At 37.9% G+C, this 27,923-nt stretch overlaps 2 protein-coding genes across 7 annotated transcripts in view; one reads left to right on the plus strand and one right to left on the minus strand.

The window, feature by feature from the left end:
- EMP2 (epithelial membrane protein 2) overlaps nucleotides 1–8,204 on the plus strand; it is a 39,932-nt gene extending 31,728 nt beyond the window's left edge. For 3 of the 4 annotated variants that reach the window (XM_084641428.1, XM_084641429.1, XM_084641427.1), the window contains exons 3-5: nucleotides 2,442–2,532; nucleotides 4,634–4,780; nucleotides 5,327–8,204. In XM_084641428.1, the coding sequence (XP_084497554.1) occupies nucleotides 2,442–2,532; nucleotides 4,634–4,780; nucleotides 5,327–5,508 (420 nt within the window). In that variant the 3' untranslated portion in view covers nucleotides 5,509–8,204. Of the gene's footprint in view, nucleotides 1–2,441; nucleotides 2,533–4,633; nucleotides 4,901–5,326 lie in introns of all 4 variants that reach the window. The other variant, XR_014713329.1, reaches the window with a different exon arrangement.
- Nucleotides 8,205–13,536: 5,332 nt separating this feature from the next.
- ATF7IP2 (activating transcription factor 7 interacting protein 2) overlaps nucleotides 13,537–27,923 on the minus strand; it is a 57,769-nt gene continuing 43,382 nt past the window's right edge. For 2 of the 3 annotated variants that reach the window (XM_084640686.1, XM_084640685.1), the window contains 6 exons: nucleotides 26,386–26,456; nucleotides 25,690–25,754; nucleotides 22,390–22,519; nucleotides 21,494–21,553; nucleotides 20,328–20,431; nucleotides 13,537–14,310 (listed from right to left, as the gene is read on the minus strand). In XM_084640686.1, the coding sequence (XP_084496812.1) occupies nucleotides 13,894–14,310; nucleotides 20,328–20,431; nucleotides 21,494–21,553; nucleotides 22,390–22,519; nucleotides 25,690–25,754; nucleotides 26,386–26,456 (847 nt within the window). In that variant the 3' untranslated portion in view covers nucleotides 13,537–13,893. The remainder of the gene's footprint in view (nucleotides 14,311–20,327; nucleotides 20,432–21,493; nucleotides 21,554–22,389; nucleotides 22,520–25,689; nucleotides 25,755–26,385; nucleotides 26,457–27,923) is intronic. The other variant, XM_084640687.1, reaches the window with a different exon arrangement.

Genomic DNA, 27,923 nt, shown 5'->3' on the forward strand with positions numbered 1-27,923 from the left:
AAAGCGCCCCCCCCCCCCACCTTCCCCCTCCCAACAGTAGCAGAAACTTTGTTTGCAAAACTTTGACTCTCTTTGACGGGGTTGCCTGCGATAGCAGGGAACTGGACTCTGACCCAGGAGGTCCCGTTCAGTCCTACATCTCTATCTTAAGAACTCAAGTTCTATCAGTTGTCTCCTTTATAAACACTTTGGGAAAATATTGACTGAAAGACAGTTAGGAAATATGTTAACTTCAGTGCAAATATCATACACTAGTGTCCAAGCAAATGAAACCCAAGTAACCCTAGCTATAAAGAAACATGCATTCTTGGTCATCTAGTTGCATTGTTTTAAAAAATAATAATAATGAAACCTATAGGTTTGTAACCACCTTCTCAATTTTTTTCTCATTGCCTGAATGGGTTTTGCACAGTGCTGAATATAATGAAAAATAAAACCGTATAAGAAATGGGTGTTCAAAATGCTATATTGAACTGTAACACTTCTTTGTGCCATCCTTAAACTGCCAGTTTATTTAGTCTTGAACAAAGGCCAAGAATACAGATAAGTCAATACCATAATAAAACCTGATAGTGCAGATGTGAAACTGTCTATCTGTGTCTTCCTTGAATTAATATCCAGCATTTCAGGACACTATCCAGTCTGAATTCTCCTTGTAAAATGACTAATTCCAGAACTGCTTTCCAAACAATTGTTGCATTAACTGACTTAACAATCTCTTAGGTTTCTTATGGGCTATTCCAGCAGCAGACACTACTGTAGATAATATTTAAATGGCATATTTTCCCAAGCCCAGCAGAATAAAGGCCTAGGTAGCTATTTTAACTGGTCTGGATTTCCTCAGGAAATATGCTTGGCTGGACAGCTTGCAGTATTTGTAGTGTTGCTATGAAGAAGGCGTTCAGTCACTACAGTGCTAGTTTGTGTTAACAGATGGTATACCAACAATAGTAATATCACAAGGGGACCTTAATGAGTCACTAGTCGCTTCCAGTCTGATGTCCTACAGTTGGACATTGTACCAAGAGTGCAGATAAGTCAATACCAACTTTGCATGATGTCTGATGTTAAATCAGTTAGGAAATTCATGCACAAGGTTCCAACTTCCCACGCCTGTAGTTTTACTCCCTTGCTCACATGCGTTACAAGAGTATCTTATATGCTCACATAACATAGGGCCCCACCTGAATGTACCAGAGAAGGCTTTACTTCTGTTCATTAAAGGAACAGACACTGGCATTTCTGGCTGGTGATCTCCTACTTCTGGCTAGGAGTAGCAGATGCAGCCATCAGCTTCTGTTTTATAGTTCTGGTCACTGTAGACTTGTGCTCCGTGCACTCGCCTACCTTAACCTCACTATACCCACCACACTTCGCTGTTGCCTTGCAGAGATCTACCATGTAAGCCTCCTGTAGCATAGATGGGTAGAAAGATTTGTGCCCCCTTTCCCCACATGGAGCTCTATTACTTTTCCAACCATAGCAATGGAGCAGAGATTAATAGTATTCCAGTAGTGCCTACTACCCCAGTGTCCATCACTGGATATATTTACAGTAAGACAGTTCCCACTGCTCTTCACCTGTTGATTGGGTTTTAAGCCATAGGGAGAAATACAAATGTTGCAAACATACATGAGAGGTTACAGAAAAAGAAGCAACTTAAACACGTATGAAAATTCCAACTCCTGGATCTTCAGGGGGCCACATTTGAAATTTAGAAAATGTGAACTCTGGGAGCTGGAGCTAGGAATCTGATCTCTATTTTTTCTTGAGGGTAAGGGGACATCTGACCAGCAGAAAACTGGTGCTTCTCCAGACACGGTAATGTACAAGTTCCTCACTTAGAAGCAGGTATATGGCATGAGCAGAGTTTTAAATCTGAACAACTTATGATTTTTAATCAGTCCTTAAAAAAGCACCTGAAACACTTGCCTGAGCAGCAGAAAGTCTCTCCAACATCTGGACAAAGTAACTGGATATTTGTTTCTTGCCCATTCCCTTCCCACTCTTCACAGAAGACTAAATTGTACTTAGCGATTGGAATTGTAAGATTTACTTCATTTCAAAATGTGTAACCAGTTCATGCAGGAAATGTATGTTTGTTTATTTATTGCAGAAGCTGTTTTTATTCATTTGTAACCTAGTGAGTAGCAATTGATCTTTGTGATCAGTTTCTTGGTTGCTACATAATTGTATCCTTAGACTGTATCTCTAGGCTGAAACATCACTTCCAAGTAATTTAAGTGGCTGAAGATGGGTGCTGAGAATGTTATTATACACGGATGCCCACTTGTAGAGCTGTGAAGAAGTGCACAGTACAGTTTTTGGACACAGTTAATATATTTAAGCCAAACACTTTTCTTATAAAACAATTTTAAGAGGTGGTCTAACTTTCCTGGTCTGAATTTTTTTTTATATATTTCCTTTATATTGTTTTACAGGCCTGGTGGGTAGGAAAAGACTTTTCTACAGATGTCTGGAAAGTCTGCATCAATATCACCAACTGTACAGTCATTAATGAAAACAATTCAGGTGAGTATTAGTACATACTATTAAGCTGTCAAACTAGAAGCTGCTTTTTAAACAGTATCATGTAAATAAACTATAAAATGTTGCAAGACAAAAAAACCTTAATATCTCCATTTCTCTGCCTCCATTTCTCCATCTATGAAATGTGGATGCTATTGCTTTCTCTCCATCTTACAAAGGAACTGAGAATTAATGTTCATAAAGAGCACTAGAGTGTGTTTTGAAAGGTCTGAGATAAAGTACACCCCCTATTTTCTGGCATCAAGAGTCCACAGCAAACTAGTGAGACTAAAACAAAACGGAGGTCCCATGTGACTGCAATGAAGGGCATTAAATGCTAAAAATAAGTTCCAGTTTTCAAATTCTAACTTATTCGCTATTCAGGTTCTTCTAGTATTAATGGTAGTTACCAGAAATACTTCTGAGGGGTCTAACTTAAAGATTAACAAAACAGAACGCAATGCAAAATCTTAACTAAGGGAAAACAATGTACAATATGGACTAGATTATCCCATTTTTAACATGAGTGACTTCACTGGGAATAAAAGATGTATTTCAGTTACGAGAGAAACAGTAGTAACAATTTCTCTTATCCCATCCATTCATTCTTGGTCTATATCCAAGAGGTGAACAATTTGACAAGTATAATCATGGATGGATAGAAAATCATTGTATTGTCTGTCTACAAGTCCATTTAGGGAGGAGTTATGAAGATTATTAAGGTAATTTATGGCCTCCACCATGGTATGGTTACAGTAAGGACCTCAAGTATTTAAACACAACAAAACCAAACTAAAAGTCTCCACAGCCTTTCCATTTCAGTTTATAGAGCAATAGCTGGATTAATTTACAGGGCTGTGAGACTAAACTGAGGAAGAGATTAACGGAAGTAGAGTTTTACACTGAGTTTTGAAAGCCGGTAGGTCCGTGGTCACTTACCTCTTCTAGGTCTGCTGCAATGCCCTGCTCTGCATTCACGAGCCATCTCCACGGTGGTGGTGGTGGAATATACCTGGTACAGGAGGACATTATTTTGGAGCAAGATAGTGTTTTTAATAACTAAAGTCAGTTCTATTGAAGGCTTTGCATATCAAGACCAAGGGTGTCTACGCTGCAGTTGGACGTGTGACTGCAGCGCGTGTAGATGAACGTGAGCCAGGGTTAATCTAACTAGGTCAGGTATCGACAGCAGCGAGCTCGTTGCCTGAGTACATACCCAGGGGGCTCCCTGGCAGGCTTCTACTTGGGCGGCTAGTCTGCACTGCCACTCATGCTGCCGAAGCTTCACTGCTGTTGGTACCTGAGCTAGTTAGATTAAATCTAGCTCAAGAACGTCTACATCTGCTGCAATCCACACCTCCAATTTCAGTACAGACACATCCCTTCACCTTCAACTGTACCCTGTATTATAGGGCCACAGTGTAGAAAGCAGAACAGTGAGCCATTCACACTGGCCTGTGTTACAGTAACTCGTCTGCTTAGCATTGCACTGTCCACTCTTCCTTATTTAAGAAAAGGCAACCAGAGACACACTAGCACAGGAATCCTCAAACACCTGACCTTAGGTACTTTCTAAAGGACACCACTGCTGGAATCCATCCTGAATACTGCAGATCATGCTTGCACTGCTATATTCTCTGACTTCACCTCTGTATAACAGACAGAAGCATCTGAAGGGAAGCAAGTGATGGAATTGGGAAGGTGTAGTGTGAGAGGCTGGGGAAGCTCCATTTGTGCATTGTGGTTGCAGGGCTGGCAGAGACTGTTTAAAAAGCTGCCTTTAATGGGAAAGCAGTAATAGATTCTAAGACCAGAAGGGATTATTGGGATCATCCAGTCTGACTTTGGGTATAGACCACCAAATGTCCCCCATGTAATTCCTACAGCACATCTTTTAGAAAAGTCAGTAAGAGGGGAAGGGTGAGTGGAAGTAGGAAGGTGGCACAGAGGCAGTGGCTTAAACAAGAAGGGAAAGCTGCAAGAAGGAGGGTAGCCAGCAAATCCCAGTAAGAACAGACTACCTGGGAACAGGTAAGGGTTGGTGCTGGTAGTGGAAGCGGCTGGGGAGGAAGGTTTACAATAAAACCTGGTTCTATTTTCACAGAATATCAGTCTGTGCAGGCTGTTCAGGCCACCATGATCCTGTCTACTATTCTGTGTTGTGTGGCATTTCTGGTTTTCATTCTTCAACTCTTCCGCCTAAAGCAAGGAGAAAGATTTGTGTTGACTTCTACGATCCAGCTCCTGTCATGTGAGTGGTTCTTTGACATGTCTCACTTCAATAGCCCTTCCATTAAAAGTGAGAAATAGGGTTCAGAATGGAGCCATGGTACAACACAAAGCAGAAGCAGAAAAATGTTGTACATAATTGGTAAGCTTTTTGCCAAACATTTGTTAGATTTCTAGCTTAACACTACATTTTAAATTTAAAACAAATTTCAAATTAAATGTTCTGATTTTTTTTTTTTTTTGGACTTTGGTTTTGACAATTTAAAAAAAACATTCACAAAACATTTTGGTATCACAGAATCTCCATTTTCTGCCAAAAATGTTTTGATTGGAAAAACTTCATCCAGCTCTGACTGTATTTTAGTAACATGACTATTTCAACTTGGCTTAAGAAAAGGATTTGGAAGCCCTGAATTACTCTAAATACAGTTATGATTGCAAAGAGCAGCATCTGGGCAGGGGATGAATAGAGTGGTTGAACTACACACTGTGAGCCTGTATAACTGCTTTAAATCTTTTTTAAAAAGTAACAGACATTGTTTTAATTCTTTCTTTCTTTCTCCTCCAGGCCTGTGTGTTATGATGGCAGCCTCCATTTACACAAATAGGCATGAAGATCTGCACAGGAGTGTTGGATATGAGTTTGATTTTAGTGGCCAATATGGATATTCTTTCATCTTAGCCTGGATTGCATTTGCTTTTACTCTGATCAGTGGTGTCATGTACCTAGTATTAAGGAAACGTAAATAAATGTCAGCAGGTAGTTATTTCTGTCATTGCAGTCCAGAAGCAGAATTTCAGTAACCATTTTGTATATAATCATTTGTGTTTTGTAGTAAAGGTATTGTTTCTCTAAAAATGTACTGTGTTCTTGGTATGAAAGCTATATGGAAAAAATAATGCAAGTTGACTGGAACACTTTGCCAGCTAGGGTCAAGAGTCTGAACAAGCCAAGGCCAAGTTAGCTTTCCTTTGTACATTTCACAACTTTAAAGGGCTGCCACTAAATTAGGCATTCATAAGAGTTTGATCCTGCCCTCTAAATGGTTCACATCATGTATAGTGGAAAAGATACAGTACATGCTTATTACATTGTTAGCAATGTGCTACTAGAAATCTGCTTGGGGATAAGTATGGGGAAAGAAGACACACACACACTCTACATTACCTAAAAAACCATTAGGGGAGTTCAAAGATATGCTCAGTGCCTATCATAGTAGGGAACCTGCATTCTTGCTGTTTAGCTCTACAATACATGCTCTACAAGCTTTTATTAAAACCCCTTGCTTTGAAAAAGTAAACCACTCCCTTTTGTATGCTGAATTTTTTCAGATTGTGAATGCTCTGGACACAAGCAGTACAAACTGTCAATAATTCATTGCACGTTTTGGGTCTGGAATTGTTTCTGTGTGTACATGCTGAAGCTAATTTACAAACAAAACAAACCCTAAATGCTCTTAACTCTGCATTGTGCATAACTTCACTCAACTCTTGATCTACCTTAAAATTTGCTTGCCTCTATTTCAGGCTTTTTTTAAAAAAAAGTTTTAAGCTAACATGTTCCCCACTGATAGCACATGTAGGTTTGGATGTACAAGTTAGCATGAAGTATTTACTTGTAAAGTGACTTCATGACAAACAGGAATGTCATGCTAAAGTATTATTCAGGACTGCCCATTAGGAAATCCTGGCAAAAGGTGTACAGGTGGCCTTTAACTTCTGTTGGAGATGTTTAAAGGAGCCTAAACACACCAGCTCAACACATCAGGATGGGGTTTTCCTAAGCCATTTAGCCCTGTGTACTTAAACTTCCTCAAAGTGACTTAAGGATTTTTTTAATATGGAAATACCTAGTACAGGCTTATATCAGTTATTAAACTTAAATAATCTCTACTGTAAAATACAGTTTTGGTTAATGGTGATTTTAAAGGTTGATCATCCTTGAAGGTTGTCATTTTTACTTGTCTATTGTAGTGTGTGTTTAAAGTAACATTTTATAGTTTGGCATAATCAATCATGGCCTTTTTTACCTACCACAGTTGGACAAACCCCATGTCTAGAAAAAGGAAAGCTAGTAGGTTTTGAATAGGCCTGTAACTAGTTACACTTGAGTCAGATCAGTAGTAGCATAGCTCTACTGAAGTCAGAGCTACACCCTATAAATCAGTGAAATAGCTGACCCACACATCTTCAGTGAGATAACACTTGTTTGACTACTCACAAGGTAGGAATGGATACAACTAAGTGCACCATCTTAAACATGGGAATGGGTCTTGCTCTGTTTCCCAAATTGGTGGTGGTTATGTATTACTTGCAGGGGGCAGGAAAAAACTAATGGCTTAGGGTATGTCTTCACTACCCACTGGCTCAGCAGGTAGTGATCAATCTATCAGGGATTGATTTATCATGTCTCATCTAGATGAGATAAATCGATGCCTGTACTCCACCTCGGCAGAGGAAGTAAGCAGAGTCAACAGGGGAGCTGCTGCCACTACAGCTGACTTGCCACCGTGAGGACAGCCAGGTAACTCGAACGAAGATACTTTGACTTCAGCTACACAAATAGTGTAGCAGAAGTTGCGTATCTTAGTTCAAACCTCCGTCCCTAGTGTAGCCCAGGCCTTTGAGAACAGGTAGAGTAAGAGGGAAACTAGATTTAAAGTAGTCCTAGTACTATGCTTTCTTGCCCTTGTAACATGACAGTGCTAATCTCCTTATTTTCCTTCTAAGTGTGTCCTAACTTGTGAAGTTCCTAACTAACACTCCTTTAATTTGTAATATTTATCCCCCAATCTTCATTCTGTTAAAGGAATAATTAGGTACACAGAATAGAATCTGTTCTGTATATAAACAGATGTACTATAAGGAAAGGGTTAAAGTAGCATTCACCCCAAGAATTTGATATTCTGGCTTACATTTCATGTAATGAACAGTAAAATGATCTAATGAAATTATAAAGCAAATACTTAGCCATAAGTCAGCTACATAGTTTTGGTCCAACAGTCCAATATTTTATAAAAGTTCATACATTACAGTATAAATACTAATTGTGCCACTTACTGGCTACTTGACAGATAGTGAATCATTTTACCTGGGTCATTTTATATTTGACTATTTAAATATGTAAGATACAGCATGCATATATGTACATACATGTATACACAATCGGGCTTTCATTATGAAAGCCCTAACACCCTAAAGCAAATAGCATATGCTGGAAGAGTACATACAGCTATCTATAGATGCTGCCATATTTTAGTTAGACCAAGTGTGAATCTTTTGTAAACTGAAAGCTCAAACTTTTCTTGACAGTTTGTGTCTTGAGAGGAAAACCATGATTTTAGGATATTCTTTTTACCTACTCCGCCTTGAAAATATTCCATTTTCTGTGTTTTATATACTCTGAAATTGTACATGAAAATAAAGCAGAAACTACTGTACTGTAACAGCAAGCTTGATACATTTGATAGCCCTTACATTGCCTTAAAGTTCTGGATCCATTTAAACGTTGTGTGTGAGTATTTCTGTGCAAATAAGTAAAAATCAATAGCTCTTTACTTTCCCTGTGAGATCCTCATTAGGACACTATAAATGAAAACAAGTTGGTGGTTTATTATGGGAGAAGTATCAAGAAGAATTTAGTCAGATAAGGTAGATTTTCCTTAGTTGTCTCTAGGTGACTGGAAGTCATGGTCTCACAGTGTGGCTATGAAGAGGGACCCTTTGATTAAAGTGGAGCCTGCTCCTTTAGCAATGTAAAACCATATTGCTAGCATATAAATTTAATAAGGCTTTAGCTGAGTGTTTAAACTAGGACATAAGGGAAAGATGACAGAAACCAAAGAGCACATAATTTAGACAGAACTTAGATCAAGGAAGTAGGTAATACAAAAATCTGTATCCAGTGAAAGGAAGGACCCAAAACAAACCAGGCCAGGAAAAGATCACAAGAAGCGTGTAGGCCATCAGCAAAGTATAGGGAGGTAAATGAACAAGGCATCTGTTAAAAAGTGAAAGTGAGGTCTATGTACAAATGCAAGAAGCTTAAAAGCAATATTAAAATGCCTGGCAATGGCAGAGGCCTTTCATATAATAAGCATTACTGAAACATGACATCAGTTAGGCTAAGACTTCACTATGAATTACACAGAAAAGATAAGACTATACCAAAGAGGTGGCCAAACAGCACATTATTTAAAAGATTCAATTGAATCCAATGAGAAGTATTGAATGGAGAACACCACGTGGCTGAATGTGGATGGATACAAAGCTTCTGCAGTCAGATGTAAATATATTAGGAGGGCTACACTAATAGTTTGACTCAAAATGATAAGCACACACTACTCAGAGGTCAAACTACCAGCCAAGGCTAGGACATCGCTGGGGGAACTGGTCCAATGGCACAACAGGACAAAGTTTTGTTTGAAGATGTAATCATTAAAATTGTTTCTCTAAACAACCAGTTCTAAAAACACACAAGAGGCGAGGCTTTCTTCAATTCAGTCTTATGCACAACAGAATAGCTACTGTTAGACTCACTTTTGAGAATTATGAAACAGTGACCACAATATACAGTAGTTAAGTTCAACTTCTTAAGGGGAAATAAGATTCCAGAAATTGGTACAGTAACTCTAAACTTTAGAAAGGGAGATTTCAATATGGAGAGAGCTAGTCAAAGGTACTAAAGTAAAATTCTTGGACTATCTTATGTTTTTCTTAAGTCAAATCCATACCACATTTAAGGAGGCATGCACACTACTAAGCAAAAAAGAGACAGCCACACAAGAAATATATAACTAAAAGGCAAGATTGAAAAAGTTATTCAAGAAAAACAGATCTTTCAACATTTGGAAATCAAATCCTAATGAAGCTAACAAACAGAAACATAAGTTACAGCAGGCAATAAGATATCTCAGAGGGAAGTTAGGAGGTATAAAATAGATTCTGAAGAGTAAACAGCGAACACTATAAAAGAAACAAGGAATTCTTTAAATATATTAGAAGCAAGGAACCTGCAAAAGAATCAGTGCATCTGCTGGGTCAGTATGGGTTAAAATTAAGGACAATAAGCACCTAGCTGCAAAGCTAAATGTTACGGGTTGTTTTGTTGTGTGTGGGTCTTCACCACAGATGATGTTAGGGAATTACCTACCCAAAACTCCTCTTTGTTGGTTAATAAAGAGGACCTGGAACAAACTGATCCAGATTATATGTATCCAAGAGTTTTGAAGGAGTTCATCTGTGAAATGACTGAGTTATTAGCAAAGATGTCATTAGAAATAATTTCTATGCCACAGGAGTGGTAAAGTAGCAAGTGTTGTATCTGTATTTTAAAAAGTCTCAGAGGGTATTCCAGGGAATTGCAGAGCAATAAATCTTACATCTTTACCTAATCAACTAGTTAAAATGATAGTTAAAAAAAATTCACAATGAGCACATTATTATGGTAAGGTAGGGTCTAACCAGTATGGTTTCTGCAAAGGAAAATCATGCCTCACTAATCTGGTAGAATTATTTTAATGTGTCAATGTAGTATATAAAATAGAAACTGCTGATAATGTAGACTTTCAAAAAGTATTTGACAAGGTCTCTCACAAGAGACTATTATATAGGTATGACGTGACAAGCAAAGTATTGCAAGATACAAACAGAAAACTGAGCAGATTCAGAGAACACCCTCAGTGTAGCTAAAGTTCTATCATTTTACCTGATCAGGCTGAAGTCATTCAGGAGCAACCCTAGGCTACTTCTTGTGTGGAAGACAGAATGAGGGATCAAGCAATGTCTACCTAAATGCTGTGTTAATGGATGCTTACTTGTATTAAATCTTGCTATGAGTTTAAACCCACAGTTTAAAGTCCACCAGGGGTCAAACAGCTTCTGCAGCTTCCCACAAAAGCATACCAATCTCTGAAAACTGCAGGGCAGCTACACTGTGATCTGTCCACACTTCTACACCATATTATTCCCTAGACACAGCATTAAGATCCAATGTCTGGTTTGGTAGAAATTCAAATAAATTGAGCACCCATCTCCAACCTACAAAATCATTGCTTTTGAGTCATTAGAAGTGGAATACATGCAAACATTCACTCAAAAGAAAATGACGGTGGGTTGTTACTTCAAACAACCTAAGTTCCCCATCCCAGGGTGGGATATGCTTCGTCCATGCAGTAAGAGATAGGAATACCAATTTTGGAAGAATTAGTTTTCATGTATGTGTTGTCTGAACTTAACAGGTACTTTATTACCAGTCAATGTTATAATATTCTCATTCTGATATAAGCATATGGAAGAATATATTACTGAAACCATAAGGCCTATCACTCTGAGGAAGAATATTACAGTTGGTTGGAATTATCTTCATGTTTGAGAATGGCAGACTTGCCTCTGGAAGGAAAACCTTTCTTGCTTGAAATCTACACATCACCCAGACAAAAAAAAACTTTCTGTATAAGAAGGTAAGATTTCTTTCAATTTATTCCGAGTCCCACTTTCTCAAAAAGTAAACATGTACGATGACTTCTGTAAGGCCTTTGTGAGCCAGTTATACAAATAGGGGTAAATCTAAATAGTCTGACACCTCCAATGCACTGCCAAATTCACTGCTGGATTGGACCACATTGTTCTGGCAGGTTGTAAAAGTCCTTTTAATACTGGTAGAACGATCTTGGAATTAGAAGGGTTCCCAGAATATCAAAGTCAAGATGAGTGATAAAAGATTATTTCCACAGAAACTGACGTTAAGTAGAAGCCCTTCTAGATACCATCTCATGAAATTTTATGGCATATTCAGACAGGGAAGATGCTGCAGCAATTCCACTGTCATCTGGGGATGTCTGGTCACTAGGCTTTAGATCAATGTCCTGAAATTCTACACCTCATAGGTGGTTATTCTGATAAAATGTCTGGGACAATCAAAGGATATAGCATTCCAGAGAACCGGATCTGGTGAATGGGGCTTCCCCTGAGGTCTTGGGGGGGAATGACTCCTCTATAAAGGCTATTCTCAACCTCTGTATAGTATCTCAAAGAAAGCCAGTAGACCCATCCAGACCAAGGAGGAAACTGAAAGACACCAGAATCAGGTTCTCTGTCATAGAACCTACCAGGATATAGGCAGAGCCTGTGTCTGTTTGGACTATGTAGAGCATTGGTCTAATGTCTACTCTAAAATGTTTTTTTGCCAGGTGACTGGAACTGAGGTGGTAGAATAACTTGCCTGTCCCTATCTGACTAATCAGACCTCAGATCAGAAGCAGAAGATATTGGTGAAATGAAAGGTCTTGGCAACTTTAAAACTGAAAGGGAGAAGTAAACTTCCCTTGTGAGTTCACGGAGATTTAGGAGATAAAAGCACATTTGAATATGCTATACCATCTTTTATTTCTCTCCACCTTGTATCACCTGTATCTTTCCCTTCTGGAGATACTGTAGTCCAAGTATCTTCTGGATCAGTTACTATTGGCTACTGTTAGTTGGCGCTGGGGTGTAGAAATTCTAAGATCCCAAGAAATGTAAATAAATAATTATATTGTTTTGTTCAAAGTTTTTAATCCTAGCTAGCTAGCTATGACTAAAACTACCTGAAGATGCTGTCTTGCTTGAAGAGGTTGTTCTGGAGAGGTTCTAATATAGACCATTCACAACCTTGGCTGGAATGAACTGAGGTGTCCTGAGTGCCATGCTTTTACATAGGCTCATCCTCAGAATGCTCAAACCGGTGAGGGAAAATGCAGGAGAGCACTCCAACAGGCACTGCTAGAAAACATTCCACCACTCAAGATGCACCAAGGGCACAAACCCAAGAGTGGGAATACGTAGAGGCCATTCAAAGAACGGCAAATTATTGCAACAAAATGATCTTTCAAGTTGCTTTTGTTAGAGTTTTTCCATATATGAAAACTTTTGTTTAATACTGAAAGAATCAAACTTATTGGGTTTTTAAAGTATTTTGAGTAACCTACATAGCGTGATTTAAACTGTATAAGAAAAACTTACATTGCTTGTAGTTATTATTAAAATTAAATTAATCCAGATATTTTCTATTTCTTTATAACCTTGCTGTAATGGACACACTACAAATATCACTGAATTCATTTCAATATGCATATTTAAACAGAAAGCCAACTGCCACCACAATGACTTTGTAATTAATAATTTTGTAAATGAATATTCTAGAACCATCACTAACATAAGTAATGGGTCACCTACCTCTTTGTGGCATTATGAAATGTCTATCTGGATGAGTAATGACTACCATTGTACCACACCTAAAGGCAAGTGAAGCCTCTTTAATACCAGAAGATACAAGCAGGTGAAGTACTTATAAAGCAATGGAAAACATTTATTTATCAACACTTTAATCAACTTCCCCAGAAGCTTAATTCTTGCCCAAAATGGGTGACAACGAAACAATCTCACTTGGTGTTCCTTTACAATGCAGCATCTCTAAAAAGATCATGGTCCAGATGATTGTCTCAGGTGATTGTAGTAGGGTAATAATACAGGACCTATAGTGTTTTAAATACTACAGAGACTTGCATCCTTACAAACATTTTTCAGAGGCTTCAGAATAATGGAGATACTCCTGTACTACTGTTTGAGTATACTCAAGTACAAGAACTAAAACCTTCTGAAAGCTTGTGTACCATTTAGTGAAGGAAATGGAACACAAAAAAACCACTATTTCCCCCAAAAATACAAAAAGGAAGGGTGAACAAAGCACCACAAAACTCATGACATGTTAGATTTCTCATCTCATGATCGTCATCAAAATTCATAGTTACCAAGTAGAAAATTTTATTCCTTTATGTCCCAAGTACATCCTACATGTAATGATGCCCATTGAAAGGAATGGGAGGGGAAGGACTGAGAAGGAAAATAACTAAACTAAACACAGAACTGAAATTAGTTTTATAAACAGAATTCTCAGTGTCAAGTTATTAGAAACAACTTACAAAATGTATAGAACAATGCTCAGAATATAAATAACTGATAGTTGGCATGATAGATAAGAAACAGAACTGAGCGAATACAGTCTGTAGTACAATTCATTCCTTGGCTCTGGATTGTTTACAAGTAAAAATACAATATTTCAAACTGAAACAACCATGTAACAGTTATTGAGGTAGCTTATGAGTTTTCCAGAGAAATTAAAGTAATTGACTGTATATCACAAAATGGTCCATAACGTCCACATACATCTTTTGATTGTATAGTAAAGTAGTACTTCTTGGAGGCTGTAAATTGTGATAAAGAACAAGCCATTGGTAGGGGCAAAGCCTTTATTTCTCCTATTTTCTTCCAGTGTGGTACAGTACTGTTATTGGAGTGTTCATGGTATATGAACAAGTGATAGCTCTCTACAGGAGCGCACATGGGATCAATCTCTGTAACAGTCCATGAGAGTGCAATACCTTTTGGATTTTGCACCTGAGCCAGTTTCAGTTCAGGCTTCTGAGGTGGCACAGTGTCTCTGACTCCATCCTTGAGTTCTGGGTATGGAGGTATCCTTGGTAGCGGAGGAAGATGTGGAAAATGTTCAAGAATCTACAGAGCATAAAAAAAGAAAAAAAGGTGAATAACTTAGCATTACTGTAATATTTCTTTAATGAACAAATCAACCAATGTGCGCTAACTTTTGATTCAGATTAAGTGTTTCCATTTTAGGAAACAGTTTTGAAAGTGTTAAGGAGTTCATTGTAACAGCTTTACCAAACAAGTTTTTTTGTATTGTGGTAAATAATGCTGCATTAGTTTCATTTTAGGTATTTATTAGTTCAGTAGTTCTTAGAATGACTGTATGGATAAGAATACTAAATTCAAACCAACAATAGTATTTTGTTAAATTGTTTTGTTTTCCGGTATGTCATGCTGCAATGCTTTATTTACTGAATTTATGTTACTTTACCACTTTTTAAAAAACCCTTCCAAAGACTCCCTCTAAACTAGCCCTATTTTACAGTCTCTAAGAAGTCAACAGACAAGAACAGTCACAGGAAATGATCTATTGCTGCTACATAAATGTTTAAGTTTTGCTAACTGATTTTATTTTCCATAAATCCAATACTCCTCCCCCCCGACACAAAAGCGCAGAAGACACTACTAACAAACATTGTGTTAAGATTATTTTTGGTTGTCCCAAAATGAGTGTTGCAGAGGTCAACATTATATCTAGATAGATTTGCATAGTCACAATTCAATTAGTGTTCTGTTATTGCACTCTGATAAATTTTCCAAATACCTACAGATTCAGGCAGGCAGCAGCACATCCATAGGACTGAAAGGTTTTAAAAAACTTAACTTTACCAATATGAATAATACTGTAGGTATCTTGATCAAGTTTAATTATTATTAGTGAATTTTGACAACCATCCTATAATCGGATTGTTCTGTACAGATATCATACAATGTAAGATGCTGAAAGAAAGAGCTTATGTTCCTATCTCACTAGCAATTACCAGAGCAGAAAGCTTGCACTCTATGTAGGTCTTCAAAAAGAAAGAAAAGTTAAACTGACAGATCTTTAAAAACTGCTGCTTAGATTTTATCTCAGAAGAAATCCAAGAAGGCAGCTGTGAAGAGAGTGTCATAGCTATTTTAGAAGGTTTATTCTGGTTTCATATCCTTTTGAACATCCAGAAGGACAGAATAAAAAGCAGAACTGACATAGTGGTTCCACCCTCCTCATAGTACTAGAGTCAGTTACAAAAAAATCCCAAACCACAGAACTGTCTTTTCTCTCTGTACATTTTTCTTTTTGATAGTTAATTATCTCTGAGGATATACTGCAGACAGGTCTGTACATCTATTAACAAAATATTTTAGGCTGAGAACAATTTACTGCTCCTGGAAGCATCTGTACTGATCCACTAAAGAGTTATAGTCCTGTCAGGTCACAAGATAGATCATAAAATCCTGTTACTACATTTGGTTTTACACTTTTAGCATAAGGCATGCAAAAATTTCTTGGGTGGATAGAAACAGATTTTTCTCACACCCGGATGTTCCCTGGCAGTAGTCAATCCCTTCTCTCCCATCATTAAGCTCTTCCAAGAATCACAACTCCCCTTTTTCTTTCCCATGATGCTTCCTTAGAAGGATCCTGGCCAATCTCTTTGAGGTGAAAAAGACACAAAAATGATTGGAGTCACCCCTTCACCATGTGCTGGCAACTTCTGCAGATACCACTCTCCCATTGTTGGATCATATTAAAGTAGTTCTGTATTAAAATCACAAATGAGTTTGATTCCCCATAGTTTAAATTCCAGGGTATTACTAATTAAGAGTACTTGTGGCACATTAGAGACTAACTAATTTATTGGAGCATAAGCTTTTGTGAGCTACAGCTCACTTCATCGGATGCATTCAGTGGAAAATACAGTGGGGAGATTTATATACATAGAGGTGAGCTATTACCAGCAGGAGAGCGGGTGGGGGGACCTTTGTAGTGATAATCAAGGTGGGCCATATCCAGCAGTGGCGGGTGGGGGATTAAACATGCAGAAATAGTTTACTCATTATTACACAAAGTAAAACTATTTCCCCATGTTTATTCCCCCCCAAGTGATAGCTCTCTACAGGAGCGCACATGGGATCAATTTCTATAACAGTCCATGGGAGTGCAATACCTTTTGGATTTTGCACCTGAGCCAGTTTTAGTTCAGGCTTCTGAGGTGGCACAGTGTCTCTGACTCCCCCCCCCCCCCCCGCCCCAAACTGTTCCTCAGACATTCTTGTCAACTGCTGGAAATGGCTCACCTTGATTATCACTACAAAAGGTCCCCCCCCACCACCCCCCAGGCTCTCCTGCTGGTAATAGCTCACCTTAAGTGATCACTCTGGTTACAGTGTGTATGGTGGTACCCATTGTTTCATGTTCTCTATGTATATAAATCTCCCCACTGTATTTTCCACTGAATGCATCTGATGAAGTGAGCTGTAGCTCACGAAAGCTTATGCTCAAATAAATTTATTAGTCTCTAAGGTGCCACAAGTATTCCTTTTCTTTTTGCGAATACAGACTAACACGGCTGCTACTCAAACTAATTAAGAGCTCTCTTGGTTTTTGGTACTGTTTCTCTCCCTCTGTGTGTGAAACTTGCAAGCTGCTAATTGTGTTAGTACATTCTAAGACAGAGTCTGTTCTCAAAGCAATTCTTTGTAACAATAACTACTCACACAGAGAGAGACTCAAAACAATACTCTGTAACAGAAACAGCAACCAGAGACTCCCCGCCCTTTTGTTGTATTCATCTCGCTTTGTTAACAATTGTGATTAAAATAGAGATAGAGGATGTATGTGGATGGATGCTTGGTGTGGATAATAACTGAATGATCAGGGAGGTGCCAGCCTAAGAATCCAGAGTCCATCGGCTAAAGAAGGCGTCAAGTGGTAACTATTATGATAACCTTGCAGAACCTGTGTGTGTGTGTGTGTGTGTGTGTGTGTGTATGAATGAATGTGTGAATAAATATGAGATTGAATGGAATGTTATAGCTATAACTAACTGCTTACTATGATTCTTTCTGTATTCACAATAAATGTGGCATTTTGCCTTTTCTCCTTTACTAAGATCCTGCTGGTTTTTATTTTGTTGGTATAACACCATGGCTCCCAGCCCTAACCCAATGGAAAGCTCTGCAAGTCATACAAATCACTTTCTCAAAAGCAGGGACATCATTTCAGAAAAATTCAAGGGAGCAAAGCTGTGTCAGCCTATACAATACTATATGTGACGAATGTGACACTGCACTCCATATTCTTCATAGTGATATTAGAAGTCATGGGAGGTGTCATTGGAAAAGTTATGATTTGCTAAATATGATTATCCTATTTGTATGCATGTATCATTTTTGTATCTGAAGTTATTAATATTGGCTATGTATTTGTATTTCAAATGTAGTTACACCTGGGTAACGTCCACTAGACAAGATGCTTTCAGTCTAGATAGTGGGTGGGGAAGGACCTATTCAGGGCAATGGGCCATTCTGGAAAAAAACAATAGGCCTTAGGAGAAGATTATCTCCCACCCGGGGAGCTTTCCTGAAAACGCTACAGACAGCCTCCAAGTCATGGCTGCTTTGACTCTACAAGGACATGTGATGACACCACATGTCTCTGGATTCCATCTTGGGATGTCAGTATTTTTCCACAGACTATTCTGGGAACCAAGCTTTGGGAACGAAGAGATCCTGCCATATGCAAAAGCTATATAAGACAAGGAGTGACATCATCTGGTGTTCTTCACTCGCCACCCAAGGAGACTCCTAAAAACACCTGTGGAACAAAGACTGAACTGGGGGAAGTGCCGGACCCAGGCTAAAGGGATTTCTAGTCTGTGAATGAAACACCTGGGGATTCCAAGCTGTAAAGCAAGTGCAGCTTGCCCCTTAAGAATCTGAAGCTTACTTGTATCATCTCTTAGAGCATCTGCTAGTCATATCCAATCTATTTAGTATATTAAGCTTAGTTTGCATTTTTTGTCTATTTGCTCAGTAATCTGCTTTGATCTGTTCGCTATCACTTAAAACCTATCTTTTGTAGTTAATCAGCTTGTTTTTGCTTTATCTAAACCAGTGAGTTGGAGTGAAGTGAAGTGTGTGGGAATCATAACTCAGGGAGAAAAGCTGTACTGCAGTTCCAGGTACCCTGGGTGGAATCCATCACAATTATTATGTAATATTCTAAAAAATTGGTGGGGGGTGGGGGGGACGGACAGACAAAAAGATAAGAGATATAATGGAGCATATAGACCTATGAAAAGCTGTAGGGGTTGGGGGGGAGGGAGAAAGAGGCAACTGCCACTACTGTCCCATAACAAATGATGCTCCTGTCCAAGAAGGGAGAGCTCCATCCAGAGTTATATTTTCAGTCTCAGTGTTCAGAAGCCACCCCCAAACCCTTTAATGGAACTGAACTAATATTAATTATTTGTTTCAAGGTAGTGGGCAGAATATGCCAGGCATAAACACAAAAGGCAACAGTACCCATCCTGAAGAGCCTGCACTCTACAGAGCAAGGCTCTCTTTCATCCATAATGTGATGCTGCAGTCTGGGAGAGGCTCCAGCCTCTCACTTGTCATGCTTCTTGTCCTGCTGCTGTGTGGGTTGCCTATAGATATTAGATAGTTTTGTCTCAGAGCTGGGATGGATGGGTGGGTGGCAGATGCTCAAATGTTAGTAGGAGGCAAGAAGAAACTGATGTTACTTGTTGATGACACTTTGATCTGTCTTGCCATTACAAAACTGAAGGTGCTGTTGTGTGGTATATCCTTTATAGTGGCACATCCAGGGCTCAAACTGGGCTAGTATGCAGCAGTATGATATACCAGCTCCTCTCCCAAGTTGCTATTATATATATAATTTAAGAGACGAGTTAGCGGTTACGGTTGAAGAGAAACTTGAAAACGTGAATTAACCAGAACAGTGACACCTACCTAACTGTGTCTGGAATAACAGCTCCAAGAAATGTGAGGTGACGCATAAATCTCAGTGGGAGGTTAACTCACATGCCCAATCATGATACTTTAAAGTAAATATGCCATTGCTAATTAAAGCATGCAAGATAGAAGAATGGGGTGGGAGTACAGACTGCAGATCTGCACTATCCACAGTGAATGATCTCTCATTTTGGTACCATGAGTGGGTGATGTTTTAGAGATGCCATTGCGTTCTTTTTATTTGTTTTTTTGGTCCTCAGTCAAGGAGGAGCCGAGCACAAGAAGCACCACAGAACCTAGCAAGGCACATGAGCCCCACCACGGCTAAGCAGCCTAGTAGAACCCAATGGAATATTCAAATACCTCAAATATGAGAAACTCATGGACCCGAGAGACCACACATGATCATGTTTTGAACACTTGCACAATTGATTGTGAACAGTGCCTCATTCTGACAACTCACAGGAGTGGAACTTATTTGTGGGTGGAACAGTAATAAAACATGCACACTTAGATACTTGATGTTTAAATTACTGCTCCCTCATTCTCGCACTCATTTTAGACACTGGAGCAGGACTGAACACAGAGAGTCTTGGACCACCGATGGCTGAAATTTTCAAACCCCTTTTCACTTGCTCAATTTCAGAAAGGTTTTTCCCCCCTTGACTGAAATTTTCCTTGCTGGTCTTTGCCCCACGACAAATTTTCTACTGCAACATTTTCTACAATATTTTTTAGAAAAGTTCATTTTAGCCTGCCTATCTGATTCATTCTCTTGCTTCAATATTGCTTCTTCTAATAGTTAGTATTTTTATTAGAAATCGCTGCCATTTTAGGAGCCATTATTGCAATAAGTATTTCATGGTCACTGAAGTCTTTATTACTCTTTTCTTTATACTGTACTACCTCCTTGTGGCTCAAAGGAGTAACTTACCCTTTGCCAAGGAATCTAGTTTAAAACAAATGTAATGATACATTTTCATCAAAAATGTCCTTTAAAAGTCTGTTTTAATTCCCATTAAGTTGTATATCATAGATTCATGAAAAGCTAGTCAGTTGGAATTTGTAAACACTACAAATTTAAAAATAAAAATTGTAGAAAGCTTAATAAAGAAAAAAATTACCTGATTTGATGCTTGTGCTGGTGGCTCAAGGCAATTTGATTTGGGGCTTGCTGTCTTTGAATTACTTTTGTTTGACACAGAATTCTGGTCTTCTTTTAACTTACCTGTAAACAAAATGCAAGTTTTAAATACTGTAATTTACCACCTATTGAAAGTGAACTGGGTTAAAAAGCCACAAATCTGTGAAATAAGGTTATGTTTACATACTGAGGATTTCTCAGAGACTGTGAAAGGTGCGAGACTGAGGACCCTGGAGAATGAAATCTCTATTTTTCTACAAAACATACATGCAGCAGAGTTATTCACACTGTTAAAGTGCTTCAGCCAGACGTGTGCGGGCTATCATTAAGTGAGAGTAAGAGGGATAGTTCAGTCTTCATTTCATTTAATTGTCCATCTTGATATTTTACATCTTGATCGAAACAGAATTAGGTAAGTTAATGGAGGATCGGTGTATCAATGGCTGTTAGCCAAGATGGTCATGGATGCAACCCGATGCTCTGGGTGTCCCTTAACCTCTGATTGCTAGAAGCTGGGAGTGGAGGACAGGGACGGATCACTTGATAAATTGATCGGTTCTGTTAATTTCCTCTGAAGTATCTGGCACTGGCCACTGTCGGAAAACAAGATAGTGGGCTAGATGGACCATTGCTCTGACCCAGTATAGCCACTCTTATGCTCTTATTTATTGTTCACACTGGAGGCAGATGACCAACTCAGTTAACAGAGTTTTAGCTGAACATCTGACTAATATCTTACACCAAATACAACATCTTCATTCATTCCAAAATGATCTCTGAGTTTCACGTATTTTACAAACTACTACACTAAATACCCACCACTAAAATGCAACATTGTCTTGGTGGGATGCAAGAGCCTTTTAACAGCACAGGAACACTATCGTGGCAGTTTAGAAGAAGAATATAACAAAAAAGAAACCAGTTAGCTGCAGGAAGAATTTAGGAAGTAATAACTTATTTATTCCAGGATACTGCCCAACACCCATTCTACTGCAAAAAAGTGGCATGTGATCTTAAATTACTACAAAGATTCTGATCCAGTTTTAAAATTCATACGAAACACAAAATTAACAACAGCACAGTACTTTTTAACTCCAGGATAGAGCATTAGTTCTGTACACACTGAGATGGAAGAAGGCAACCTACCAAGCCAGCCACTAATACTATTTCCTGCAGCACCCTGAGTTCTCCCATCCAGGTCTTGACCTAGAACAAATCCTGCTTAGTTTACAAAAATTAATGAGATTACAAATCACCTCAAGGCAGTATATCGCCAAGTAACAATTTCCACTGAAACCAAACTACTTGAGTTCAAATCCTGAAGTTGGACAATTGCATATGATTTATAGCAAAAGGAATGTTACTAACCAGCAACTAGAGTTCTCCAAACATGTGACCCATGAAAGTCCATATTAATCTCCCTGTCTTTGGTTACTACACTTCCTCCTCACCTAAACATAAAACACTCTGCACCTAATTTGGGGTCTTCTCATTGCAGGAGCAGTGGTAGGCAAGTAGCCAACTCATTCTGTGCTGGGGAGCAAGTCTTCACCCACAGATGAATGAGGAACAGGAGTCTCTCCTCATTATGGGGAATATTTAAGATTTATAGGCAAGAAGGCAAATCAGGCTGTATTGTGACTAACTGGCTTTGAGTTCCTGGCTCCTATTTCAGTTGTTAGGCAGGTGGGAAGAGATTGGTCAGCTGCAGCCTTCAATCTTAGTGAAACACCAATTAATGAATGGCATCTGCTTGCAGCATTGGAGAGAGGGACTAGGAACAATTGTAGTAGCAGGGTCTAATATCATTACAGTGGGACACTGGATCCATGAGTCAATAAGCATACATCCCTTAAAAAACAAACTACTTTAGAACTGTTCTTGAATTGCAAGGTACTCTACTGCAGTGAAGATATGCAGAAGCAGTTCCCTTCAGGAGAAAGTTTTTTTCTTTTAAGGAATGGGTCCCAATCTCAAAACTCCACAAGATTATTTTCTCTTAGGTTTAAAATTGATTTGATTTAGTACTTTTTCATACTTACACTTATTACATTTTAAGTTCTCATTTTCAGAATCTCTATAAACAAAATTATTTTTTCCTTCACCTTTATCAAAATTGTGCTTTTCTTCTTCTGTTAGATCAATCACTGCACATTTTTGTTCTTCAGCACGCTGTAAAAACAATGTCAATTCCAATTAAATTGTTTCTACAATGGCTTAATTGTAAATACGTCTGTTAAAATTTATGAACTGTCAGGATGCAAACTTACTTGTAAATTAAACTACCAGAAATGCTCATTTTTATATAAAACTTCTTGTAGATGTGAAAAATAACAGAAATAAGTACAGTGTATAAGTGTCAGTATCCGTAAGAACTCAGACATTTAAAAATACACTTGATATATCACAGTAGATCACCTAGCCAATCAGTCAACAGTACGAGGACAAAAACTATAAAAGATGGATTTTATAAACATTAATGGATCTCAATGATAATTATACAGGTCTTGGCTCTCTAAGAGCAAATCTACATAGACAGTTTTTCACTAGTTTCCTTCCAGGTAGGTATGCTTTAGGATAAGTTTTCACACAGCTTGCCAATGCACAAGACTGCCAGTAAGCTTCTTATTTCTAGAGCTGTCTGAAATAAAGCCTTTTTGCCCTCTTGCTAAGGGAAGATGTAGAATTGTTTATTATTTTATTCAATACAGTAATTCAGTTGTAAACTTAAGGAATCATTTAATATAACTGAACAAGTGTTTGTATAATGGTTGTATATAGATTTTAAACAATTAGATCTTATATACACTATCCCTCCCCCCCCTAATTCCTGCAGTTGCTCCGATTGATGTAGTTCCACCATTGGTAGCAGAAGTGTAGTGGGAAGAGAGCAGTTTTTCCACCACCATCTTGTCTAAATATTCCCAAGGAGGCTTATACTAACTACATGGTAGTAGAAATCCCAGGTGCCCCGTATATACCAGTGTTTGCACTTTTGCTACCACCAGTGAAATCCCACTTTTCATTAACCAAAACAGGGATTTTTATTTTATTTTACTGGGGGGAGGGGGAAAGGAAGGCAAGACAGGAAGCTTTGTGTGTAGACTGACCATTTAAGTGATTTAGAACAATTTGGACACAGACCATCTAAAAAATGGATATAATTTTAACATGTTCTGTTGCTAAAGTCTAACCAAAAGCTTAGCCTGCTTACATTATATATACACAAACTGGTTTATATAAAAATATTCTCAGACTTGAAATAAATAAAAAAGTGCTGTTTTGAATAGCATTTTCAAACTATGTTATGTGAAAGACTGGGTGTAACATTTAATCTACATTTTGAAAAGTCAATGTTAAATTAAACTCTTCAGCAATAAACCCAACCTACAGTACTTCTGTACACAGTGGGGAAATGCACTCTAACGAGATGCGATTTCTAAAGTGCACTAATGTACTGATTAATTGGTCCACACGCACCCCGCTGGTACACACTAAAGGTTCTCTAGTGTGCTTTAACGTGTTTCAAATGGCACTATGTTAAAGAGCATTAAGAAATCTTTAGTGTGCAACAGCAGAATCTACACTGACCAATTAATGTGTACCACATTAGTGCACTTTAGAAATCACACTCATATAATGCACACTGCCACACCATGTAGAAAAGCTCTTAGGGTGTTGTAAGTGAATACCAGATAAGCTTATTAACTATTGGAACAGAAGTATACAAATGACATGATCCAACTGTACTAGTGTAGCAAAAACATCCACACAAAAATATGGCTACGGTGAAGTTAAGGTTGAGACTATATATCAGTAATGTAAGAGTTAAAGTCCTTATGTTAATGTTTTTGAAGAATAAGTCCACAAGTCTGCTTTAGACTTTAGAGACCACTCTTGTTGACCTTATCTTGGCAAATTATATGGTTTCCTAGCCCAAATTTTGCCTGCAAGATGAGAGCCTTTTGTTGGGTCACCAGTCCCATAGGAACACAGACTCCTGACAAAGTGTTTGGGATTGAACCTCACCTTGCTTATCAAAAGGGAACAAAATATGAAAATATTTAATACTTGTTACATACACACAAAAAGAGATGAAAAAATATTTCCATTGATGATCAAAATTTATAGACAGGAAAAGAAAAATGCTGCTTGAAAACTTAATACAGTTTGATTTAAAGATATTTACTTTGTATATATTGACATGTGATGTTGACAATTTGTGTTTTAATGATGGTAAAGCTTTAGCTTTTTGAATATCAGTGTCTACTGTCATTAAATTGTCAAATCCTCTCCACAAAAAAAAAAAGCTTTAAAAATAAACATCATTATCTATCAAAAATTATAAACAGCAGCTAATTCTGCCAAGTACACAGGAAGAGAGGAGGGTCTGCTTCCCTGATCTTTTCCTTCCCAAACTGCTTGTACAGCAGATCTCCTAAAAATTTCAAGAGTAGATATTCCATCTGATGAGCTTTGGGACTGTGTGTGTTTGGGTGGGTGAATCCAGGGTCCTTGGAAGAAAGGAAAGAGATGAGACACACATTTTCTGTGTGTTCTATAATCCACTCGATATTAAGGCTTATCATCTTTTTAAGGAATGCCAGAAGTGACTACCACAGTTATTTATTTTAGGGAATACATTCTGCTTTTAAAAAGGGACTTGTACATGATTATTTTAATTGGAATTGCACTTTATTTTGTTTCCTTCTGATGTATGAAGATGGCCTAAAAAAGTTCTGCTTATTTTTTCCACATTAGAAATATGAATAATGTCAAGCCTCGTTTTTTGCTTAGAGATATCAAAGTACGCTTATGGTGAGCTCTTACTTGAGGGATGGCGGTGCTGAATTTTTAAAAAGTTATCCTTTACCCAAACTATTATTCACTGAAGTTGAATAGGTGCTTACAAAAAAACCAAAAAGTTTTGGAACAGTGAGAAAAAAATCCCTTCTCCCTTTCATACGCTGAACTTTTCGGTCTCTTGTGATCTCATCATTTCACTAGTTCTCCAGATATTAAAGTCTTCCAGGGTAGACAAGAACTACAGAAAAGTAGAAGGTAGCACAAACCCAGTATTATTTTCATTGCAGTTCACCTTTATGATGTGAAAATGAGGTAACACAGCAATGTGAACAACAGTACCTCCTTCAGCAAGGTGCAAAAGAGGAACCAGAATGTGCTGTATCTGCACAGAATGGTAAATGACCCGAAGTAACAAGCATCACTACCACAACATTGGAAAAAACAGGCTTTGTTTCATTATCTTATGTACAAACAATTAAATTTAGCTTTAAGTTTTAGCAGATGAGCATGAGGGAAAAAATAAACTCTTAACCTACCTTGTTTTTGGATTGAGCTTCAGTGGAAATTTCTGCTTGTGTAGAAACTAATTTTTTTTGAACATCTGAAACAATTTTCACAAAAGATTAAAAAATTCAACTTTCAATTAATAAATCTGGTTGATGCAGGATACAAAAATGTCCATCTAATAAGTGGAATACCAAAAAATTACCAAATAGACTTGTAGACATACATGCAGCAATCAGCCATAAGTGAATGACACGGAGACTCACAGCCCCAATGCAATGGTCTGGCAATCAAGTCAGCCAGCCAAGATTTCTTCTAAAGGGGCCCCTGAAGTCCAAAGACACCTCTGTAAGACTAGGGAGAAGCCTCTGCAGCTGCGTATTTAGGAATGCTCACAGACAATGGGCCAGCACAGATGCTAAACTCTTTTTCAACTGGATAGTTCCCTCAAAAGAAAGAAAGAAAAAAAAAAAAAAAAGAAGCAGCAGCGCTAATTGTTAGTGAGAAAAAATTTCAAGCATGGTTAGTGAGATGGGTAAAGCAAATGGAAGTTATGGTTAAAACTGATGGGTTGCTCTTACTCTTCTTAAACAGCAACCAAGGAAAATTATATTTTGATACAATTAAAAGAGTAAAAGCATTAGTTGTAGGCTAGTATGGTGGTTTAATTATTTTCATCAAATCTGTTTTGATTAGGATGCATGCATGCCAAGGTTAGTTTTGGATACCTGAATTGTTTGTAGTTGTTACAGTTGTTGAATTTCTGCTTTCCACAGAAATCAGTATAACTTCATCAGAGCTGACAAACAAAACAAAAAAATTATTCACCAAAATCAAAATGTTAGAGATGCATGAAAACAGGTCCCCCCTCTTCAAATGTAAGATATCAAGAACTAGCTACAGCACATTTAGAAGTCAAGAAGCTCAGACGGTTGATTTAACAAGAAATCAATTGTATTTTACTGAAGAAAACAAATGCATTTTATAGCACCTTGGCTAGCTGTAAACTCCAAAATAATAGAATATGAATCATTCAAATAAAGAGCTCCCCAAATACCATGACTCAATATCTGATTAGGCAGACACTTTTTAAAATCCCTTCAGCTTGGCATTACAATGTACTGATCTGACAGTTACTATATCTCCATCACATAACAGCAGAGAAGGTAACATACTTCAAAAGTGTTCATGTTCTAAGATCCCATTTTCAAAAAACAACCCTGGTTGTTTCATCTTTGTTTCATCTTAGAAAAACTAAGAGATTGTGAAGGCTTCATGCACTTGGAAACATTCAGGGCACACCCTGAGTGTTGTGTAGGAGCAGTGCACACACTGCTCCTTTCAAGGACATGAACCATGGGAAGCCTCCCAGGACTGGGCTCAAGGCCTGAGAGCAAGGAATGTAGTAGATAGAAGCTGGTAAATAAGAATATTAATCAAAGTCATATTATTCCTTTTGCTGTTTGAGTATGTAATGCGCATGGGTAGAAGGAGAATAAAAGAGAGGGTGGAAAGCCGACATGGCAGACCTTCCCGCTTGCTTGCTAAAAGCTTTGTTTGTCTTGCATTTGAACCACAACAAGATTGGGAAGTCTATCAATTTCTTTATGGCAACGATCACCCTAAACGAATCCACAACAGAATAAATGTGCACATCCACAGAGGTGTGGGTATCTGAAATTTTCTTATCAATTAGAAATTTCTATGTACACTTTGAACCTGTAACCTTCTAGCTCCCCACATTAAAAACAAACAAACAAAAAAATCAAACACTTTATTATCCCAAGGTCCTGACCTATGACATATCAAATATCCACTGATCAAATCCCTTATCTCAAATCGCAGGAACATGTATAGTACCTAAAACTACTACTAATGTTTTTTTTTTTTTCAAATTTACTATGTTTCATGCTGACAGTGTTGCCTGAACACCGGACACCATCCAACAATAAGTAGTTTTATGAAGTTCATATTAAGATCTATATTCACTATGAAATATTTCTTACATTGCTATTTGGATGCAGATTATCTGTTTGATATTACAAACAGTAAACAAAATATGACAAGATATATTAATTCAATTTCACTTACTTGATATTTTCACCTCCTGTGATTGGATCAGTACAGAACAATTTCTAGGTCTTCCCCTCCTGCCTGAGAAAGGCAAGCAGGATTGACCAATCAATCAATCTGTAGCATGTTAAAGCCCTCTAAATTCTCTCTTCAAGCCCAATGTTTTGATCCCACCCCAAAAGTGAAGGAAAAA

The sequence above is a fragment of the Lepidochelys olivacea genome (assembly GCF_965140295.1).
Source record: "Lepidochelys olivacea isolate rLepOli2 genome assembly, chromosome: 10".
Classification (NCBI taxonomy): domain Eukaryota; kingdom Metazoa; phylum Chordata; order Testudines; family Cheloniidae; genus Lepidochelys; species Lepidochelys olivacea.